Source organism: Rhagoletis pomonella, unplaced genomic scaffold (genome assembly GCF_013731165.1).
Source record: "Rhagoletis pomonella isolate Grant_MI unplaced genomic scaffold, Rhpom_1.0 Rhpom_scaffold_00012, whole genome shotgun sequence".
Lineage (NCBI taxonomy): Eukaryota > Metazoa > Arthropoda > Insecta > Diptera > Tephritidae > Rhagoletis > Rhagoletis pomonella.
Window position 1 is genome coordinate 9322878 of NW_023458566.1, and position 8430 is coordinate 9331307.

Below are 8430 nucleotides of genomic sequence, written 5' to 3' on the forward strand. Positions count from 1 at the left end.
AGAGGCCTAATGCCATATTTGTTTTGAAGACACAGAGACATCGGAGCATCGTCTGTATATTGTTTAAATTCATAAGCAGTCGAACTTCTTTCTAAACTGTAAGCATTTATAAGGGCCAGTATCTTGGGCTGTCAGATTAAGGGTCTAATTATAGGCGCAAATGCTTGAAGTTCGCCCCAGAAAGCATGAGTTAATATATCAATCGTAAAAACTACAAAATGTGGACAGCTTAGGAAGATAATTGCCGTTAATCGTCTTCCAAACATCTGCAGTAGTATGAACCTGTGTGATAAGATCCCTTCCCCGATTTCGGAACTGGTGGTCCACCAAAGAGTAGTCAAAGGGTAGTAAAATGACTCCCAACCTCTTATTACGCGGCGAGACAAATTTAAAGGTGCCGTCCCTAGCAAAAAATTGCCTTTATTACCACGCTAACCTCGTACACATATTAGCCTCATTAGAAAGTACTTTTAAGCAACCCCATGAGAGATAATTTTCAACGAAATGTGAGTGACTCCAAAGTGCTGATAGCCGCTTGGCTATCAAAATAAATGTTCATACCCCTCTACTGATTCCGTAATGATACCCACCTCCGAGCTGGAAACACTATAGTTGCATTCAGACAGCTGTCTCCTAATCACTCCTCCCCTGAGAAGATGTGACTAAAGAGAGATCTGTTTGGAGTCCGTATATAAACGTAGTTATCTGTATAATATAGGAGGAAGTCTGCAGTTACTTAACGATATCCTTTCTTTTCGGACTTCTTGTTTTGGGTTTTATAGCAGCATTCTAAACCCTGCCTTAACCAGTGAATTCAAGTAGTGTTATCGGAATTCTCGGTCTCAGAAAACGTGCCGTTTTGAAGGGATTCGACCACAGAGATACGGGTCTTAGATGAATTGGTTTGAAAAAATATGCGAAGAGTTGGTTGATGCCGTGTGGAGAATATTTACAAATTGGAAATAGGTTGGAAGGAGGAGGTGTAACTTGTGTTGTATCAAGAGATCTGACAAATTCTCCCCGATTGTTACTCACCAATTGATTGATTCAGCGCATCGGTGGTGTACTTCAACAAAGCTGTACTCGAGTTAAGTAACGTTGTGGGCCCTTGCGAATGCGGTCTAACTTTTGTCGGAGATGTAGTCACTGTGACGCCACCCGAAGTGACCTGCGTCGATGGAATACCCCACTTATTGTGACCCGTTATAATGACATTATTGCTCAGTGGCGGCACAGGTGTCACATATCCTGGACAGCTGGGACTGGTCGGAGTTTTGGGTGCTGCTCCCGTACCCACCGTTGTCGTACTGGCGCCGGTGGCTGTTTGCACCACCACATTGCCGCTGGATTGTGAATTGTTGGCATTGTTGGAACTGGAACCGCCATTCTGATTGATATGCTGGGATGAGCTAAGGCGCGTCATACTCTTATGAAGACCACCCACTGAGCCGCCGGCGACATTGAGGCGTGTCATACTGCGATGCGTATTACCGGTTGGATGCAGGCGACCAGTACTGCGCGAATCGCCGAGTTTGACGCGACGCGTATAACCGGCATGCGGCGGCGTGGGAGGCACTGGAGCAGCCGCGCCGCCCAAAGTTGCATGGTTGCTCTGTTGTATGACAGTTGTGTTGGTTGCGACGCCCGTCGTTGGTTGTGTTGTTGCTAATGGAATGTGGTAATCAATTACAGAAATGCTAAATTAAATAGATGCGTGAATGCAAGTGCTCACATATTTTCAGATTGCCACTGAGTAATGCCTTGCGGCTACCATCCTTCGGACTACTTGGACTACTGCGACTCTTATTTTTGCTTTTATGCAAGCGACCTGTGGTGGCTGTGGCGGCTGCCACCGAAATGGTTGCTGCGCTGGAAGCTGGTTCGGCAGGGATTGGTATCGATGTGGCTGAGGCATTGGATGCGCTCGAATTATTGGCTGCTACGGTATTGAGTACAGTAGCCACCACTGCTGCGGCGGCTGTTGGTGTTGGCGGTGGCGGATCGGTCGGACTGTTCAGGTTCACTATGGTTACGCCGCCTGACATCTTAGTACTAGTATCGATGTTTATATCGGATGTTGAGAGTTTCTGTTGACTAAAAATTTATGAAGTTGGCTTAGTTTCTATGAAAAATTCGATGCTTTACTCTACTCACCTGAGCGCGTTCTTTTGCCGCACGCAAGCGAGCACCTTATCGGTGAACAGTATGGGAAATGATGAGCATAACTTGGTGGCTTCTTGTAGTAGATTCGTCTGTGATGTGCGATCTGCATGTGGCAAGTGTTCCAAAACAAAGTCGAGTGCGTACTGCGCATGCGCCTTGCTCGTACGTCCGGCCGAGGCGAGCGTTTGTGCAGCCAAGTAAACCGTATTTGGATTTGCTTTGCTGGCTGCTTTGATTTTCTCGCTATGTTCAACGATGAGTAGGGGACGTTGCTCAGAGATTTTAAGTAAAATTTGCATTGTTATTGCGGCAGTTTCAGTGTCGAACAACAATTCGCATAGGCGTGGCACACAGCTCTCGAGAACCTAAATATTTGTGTAGGTAAGACATACATTGGGGATTTTTGATTGAATTTTTTTTTCATTTTAAGTTTGGTTGATTGCAATGATAGTTTGTACTCACCATTGGCGTCTTTTGCGCAATGAGTAGGTATAGTTGTAGCACTGCCAGTTTCTCTTGTGAGTCGCATTGTGGCAGCAGCGTCACCAACAGTGGTGCATGTGGCGACACTTCATCTGGAGAGACTTCGTAAATTTGTGAAAGCACGCGTAGTAAGCCGAAATTTCCTGCGAATTAAATATAAAAATTGGAAAAATTTATTACCAAACTTGGTTTTTTATTTAAAAAGTGTAACTTTCTCACCGGCCATAATCGAATCCATAATCGATGACACATGTGGACTTAGCAAGTATGCATAGTCTATAGCTGCCAAAGAAAGATAGCTCGCTAAATTTCGAGACAATTCACGATTGCCTTTTGGCAGGAATTGCACTGCCACCGGCAGTGATATTTTCATCAGTTCCTTTTTATCATAGTTCTGTAAGAGGAAGCGAGAAATAATGATGAATACATATGTATGTGAAATAATATAGAGAATTCGGACACAGTTGCGTACATGGGTCTAAGACTTCCGCTTGAGAATAGTGGAGAGTGTTTTTGAAAGTAAGTACGGGAACTTATTCTATACCGGGTGAAGTCTTAACCGGCCACTGGCTGACCACGTCACTGATGGCTGTTTACATAGGATTCTGCATTAGCAGCACAAATAATGTGAGCCTGGAGATCAAGGATCAAGCAAAGAATAACACTTGCGAAAAAGGCTGCTTTGGGTTCGGTAGACAACTTAACAGCAGATCTCTCTCTACACTGAGAAAAAGGATTAGTTTCGACAACTAAAGATATTTAGTTCCCGAATTTTGACAATATTTGGGAACTGTTACCAAGGATTGGGAACTATAACTAAATATATTAAAGCTTCTAATATTCATCTAGGTTGTAACAAATCGTTAATTTAGTTGAAGGGTTTGGTTAATACTAATAAATATTTCTTTGAAGCATATTTCTACAAATTCCATTCAACTTAACGTATGGTTCATAAAAGGATGTTATTAAGCTCAGCTAATGCAGATAAGCTTTCTTTCAACACGTGGTTTAGTCATAGTTACCAAATCTTAGTTGAGGCAACCACGATTTGGTTTGAGAGTGGAACATATTCATGCTTATGAGCCACCCCTAAAGAATGCTGAGCGCTCTCTGAGCACATACGAAGAGCGCCAGCTGAGCAATGCACACAGTCCCACTTATTGAATCGTTTGAATGCGCTAGTATGCCGACCATTGCATTGTGCGTGGAAATCATTGCTCCGCTACCGCTGTTCGTATATGGGTGAAACACGCATGTGGTCCCAGAGCGCTCAGTAAGCTATGGCATGTCGATCGCTGCGCCATGTGTGCTATGACATGCCCATACTTGTTTGTCTCAGTTTCAGTTTTGCTATCATCGCGAGTTGTTTCGGTGCGCGCATAGTTTAAAGTTTAATTAAAAATATAAAGTTGTATGCCAACCGGGGTTTTTCAGTGGATATATAATTCATGTGAATTATAGTTTGAAAGTGTCTATTTAGCTAAGGAAAAAGCAAAGCAGTATACTTCCAGCAGATATTGACCTGGGTTTTCGCACGACTGTTCCTGTTTCATCGTTGTTTTTTAAGAAATTCTTAACACCATATACACATGTATTATTTACTTTAGTAACTAACTTATGTAAATATGTACGTATTTTTATGCTTAATATATGCAAATAAAAGAAGAAAGTAAACACAACAAACATCGAGTAAATTTTTATTTGTGTCAAACTGAAACTTTTTTCCTAATAATAAACTTTTAGCTGATTCAAGTCTACAGCAAGTTCACAAAATTAATTGAAAACTTGTATCAACCAAAGCATTGTTTATATTTGCTCAGCAATGATTTTATTCAACTAACAATATTGTCCAATCAAGGTAGTCGTTTTGTAATTATTAACAAATATACATTTGTCCCAACTAGAAGTCTTAAGTAAATTGCAGACTTTCGTGAACTATATATTTATTTCGCCATATCCAACTATGCCACTTGATCACTATAACCAAATCTTGGTTATTATAACTAAACCTTTTTCTGGGTGTAGACGAACAAAGAGCACGCTCTGCTAATCTCTCATCAGAGCCATCCTTTTATGTGGAGATAGCTGGACGAACTCGAACAATGATGAGAAGGCTTTGGGGGATTTCGAGAGAAATATTCTACACAAAATCGATGGCCCTGTCCGCGAGGGCGATGGAAGGACAAATTGTAAGAGCTTATGAACGATAGTTAAGCGCACAAAAATACAGCTCTTGCGCTGGCTTGTCTAAGTTTTACTCCTGAATGACAATGCTCCAGTGAAAAGATCCTTCGATTCGGCACCAATGAGTGGACAATGAAAGAAAGGGCTACCACGGCAACAATGGGAGAAGCAAGTTCAGAAGCGCCTGTCTGTATACGGGAAGTAAAAATTGGAGCAACTTTGCATATGAGAAAACCAATTAGCAAAGTTTTTTTTGGTCACTTAAGAAGAAGAATATTATGTCCTTTGACACTATCATACCCAAATCAAAGAGCGATTAGTTATTCTATAAAAGTTTATATGTAACTGCATATTTACTCACCAAAAATATACTTGAAATAATATCAGCGGCAATTTTTGCATGAGGAGGTTCCTCTTTGGCCGAGCCAGCTGGCTGAAGATTCCATAACAGGCACGTCCGCAACAAATCTACCAATGCGGCGCAATAACGTTCAGCAGTTTTCGTTTCACGTATGCAAGAGAGCACACGTGTAACACAAATCTCCACCACAGACTGATCATTGTTGTTTTTTAAATAGTCCGGATGTGAAATAATCGGACTGATGTCAGAGAGCTGTACATTGATTGAAGGATAATTAATTGAAGACATTTTTTTTTTTAAATACTGGCTAGGTATTTATGTTTGTGTGTACATATATTAGGGTGGTCCTTAAAAAATATCAATTTCTAAATTTTGTATTTTCACGAAAATTTTAAAAGAAAATTTCGTTTGAAAACTCAGCGAGTTTATGTGTTTATATGATTAAGTTTTAATAATATGTAAAATTTATCAAACTTTAGATATACATTTTCTGGCATTGTAGCGATTTTTTCAATTAAAATTTTTTTCAAACACTGGCAGAAACCTTTAAAAAGTTGTTTAAAATTTGAAGGTAAAAGAAAATAAAGTGGTGCGCCCGTAAAAAATTTAGATGGTGATATATTTAAGGACCACCCTAATGTATGCATCTCAGTATTTATACACTAACTTACCACTTCGCTAATATCATTGACGATTTCGGAATCTGGCACCGAGAATAAATCGCCAGCACGGGATAAATCACGTTTGGAGAGCACTTTCGTGAAGAGTTCGTGCATTTTTCTTTTACTTCACTTAGTTGCTGTTTTTTTTTTTTAAGTCTGCAAATTCGCAAATTGTCTTTTTTTCCGTTTGTTGCAATAATCAATCGAAGATTCGTCGAAGAATGTCTAGTCTCATGTGCGTTTGTCTTTTACACTACACCTATAAATACGCTCGTAGACACATACATATTTGTCTTATTTACGTAACGGTACATTTGCAAATAAAGAAGCATATTGGTCTCCTACTTTGATCATCAGTCTATTATTCCTGCGCAGCGATCACCAAAACGCCGCGGCGTCGAGCACATTTAGCACTTTGTTAAACGTCTCTGCGACAGGACTGCAAAGAAAAAAATAAAAAAAGAGATTTAAGAATTTAATTATAACTTGATAGACCACTCAAATGTTAAATGATTTTTTTTCTGAAAATATTTTCAAATACGATTTCGTCGATCTAAAATGCAATTCGATTACGCGTACGACTAAAACACATTTCTTTTATATTTATACATATTTATGTCTGTATGTATGTATGTGATTATGTTAGCACACCAGTAGTTAAACCACTCCACTGTCTTCCTCCAGCTCAAAGCCGTAAATGGGCAAATCACATTTGTGTCATTACTTTTCCCAGCGTCTAAATACTTGCACTAAAGCATCGACAATTTCACGGTTCTTTTGCAGCCAACTGCAATTAGAGAAATGTTGCGATAAGGCAAATAGAAAATTCATCTAACTTCTTTGCTTATCGCATCGAATTCATGTGCGCTTTTCAGAACCGGCACGCGTTGCACTTGCATTTGTGCCACTCACTCTCCTCCACCCCCTTGCAACACTCTTCTATTACACACTTTGCTTAATTAAGTACGAATCGTAGTAGGTTCTAATGAATGGGGCCCATATATGTAAATAGAAATTCTGGACTTGCTCTACTAAAGTTATACATACGTACATACATATGCAATTATTTGTGTGCCTTTTTTTTGCATTTTCATTTCTATTTCTTCATGTTTTTGTTGTCATTGTAAAGTATTTGCTTAGTATGCACATTTTTTCGCGTAGCTAATGAAATTGTTGCGCAAATAATGTTTTCTGCAAATAGAGATGGGGATTCCCTACAGCTGATACCTACATGTTAAAAAGTTAATTGATAAAATTTTCTAAGAAAATGTTTTTAGTATTTGTTTTCACCATACTGAGTGATGTGTGGTTTTGGCGAATAGGTGCCCAGCAGATTTTATTTTACCCTAAAAACTATATAATTGCATAAGCTATAAAATTCATGTGAAAATAAACTAACAAATAGAATACATCACAAAAAGATATCCAACTAGGTAAACCATGAAGAAAAGCGTAACTCGCTTTAAGTGCTTTTCTCAGGCCGTATATCCACAATTTTTTTTGTTGAAGCCATTACAACTATATAGTCACAAAAGTAAGTGGTCCCACTAGTTAGATGCATTTCTTCTTTGCAAAGTTTCGCTGGTTATTCGTGCCAAATGCAGGCAAGTCATTTTGCACTTCGTCCTTCCATTTGGTTGCTGGGCGCCCTTGACTTCATTGTCCACACATCGAAAAGGAATTTTAGGATATTTTTACCGTTGTGCCGTTATCCATACGTTTGGCATGCCTGCTGTTGTGATTCGTTTGATTTTGTGCATGGAATTAAAAAAACTCATACAGTTCCACCAGGTCCACAGATTTTACGTAGACACACAATTTATAAGCCACTACAAGGTGTTTGAGAGAAAGAAAGTTTGCGCGTAATGTATTGAAATTGTGCAACAGTATTGGTCGACGTCATCATATGATTTCAATCTACATTGTATAACTTAATTCCGAGTTATCTGACCGATGACAACTTTGTACAAAGAACTCTTCGCACGTTCATCTCAAAATGCATTTCCTTTTTGCGTTAGAACCCGAGGGGCGCTTCTGAAAAACTACGATCAGCCAAACAGTTCGAGTTGTACTGCGAAGAAAAATTAGCAGCTTAGCAGTTGGAAAATGTTTAATTCTATTTAAGGACTACTTGGGTATTTTAAAGTCTTTATGTAAGACAGAGGAGGCTTGTAGGTGCTGATTAGTTCTGTTAGAAGCATTTGCAGTTTTCGCAAGGTTACCGCAAAGGCATAATTTCGGAGGCTAAGCCTGCTGATGGGAAGTAAATTGGATTTTTACCATCGCTAAACTTGGATAGAGGGGTATTACTGATGATATGCCCTGTGACCTTAGGTCTATAGTGTTTTTGAAACTCCCTTAATCAAACTCAAACGTTTCAGACCTTACCAGACCAAACTTAAGTACAAGCGAGTAATTGTGATATAAGTATCTGGAGGCATGGAAGGTTGGTAGGGAACAGACGTTAAGGTCCAAAAAATGGATTGTTCGATTGTTAGCTGAGGCAGCCTATTTTCGGTAAGAGCAAATACTGCGAACCTTGCCTTATGAAACCATGAGCTTTCTTCTATACTCAAA

At 39.6% G+C, this 8430-nt stretch overlaps 2 protein-coding genes across 4 annotated transcripts in view; both read right to left on the reverse strand.

The window, feature by feature from the left end:
* LOC118747822 (calcium homeostasis endoplasmic reticulum protein) overlaps positions 1-8430 on the reverse strand; it is a 43249-nt gene that overhangs the window by 30731 nt on the left and 4088 nt on the right. The window lies entirely within an intron of this gene.
* LOC118747821 (protein melted) overlaps positions 1-8430 on the reverse strand; it is a 38636-nt gene that overhangs the window by 4743 nt on the left and 25463 nt on the right. For all 3 annotated transcript variants that reach the window (XM_036481995.1, XM_036481992.1, XM_036481994.1), the window contains 7 exons: positions 5863-6292; positions 5192-5443; positions 2866-3040; positions 2626-2789; positions 2155-2528; positions 1733-2094; positions 1036-1665 (listed from right to left, as the gene is read on the reverse strand). In XM_036481995.1, coding sequence (XP_036337888.1) covers positions 1036-1665; positions 1733-2094; positions 2155-2528; positions 2626-2789; positions 2866-3040; positions 5192-5443; positions 5863-5967 — 2062 coding nt within the window. In that variant the 5' untranslated portion in view covers positions 5968-6292. The remainder of the gene's footprint in view (positions 1-1035; positions 1666-1732; positions 2095-2154; positions 2529-2625; positions 2790-2865; positions 3041-5191; positions 5444-5862; positions 6293-8430) is intronic.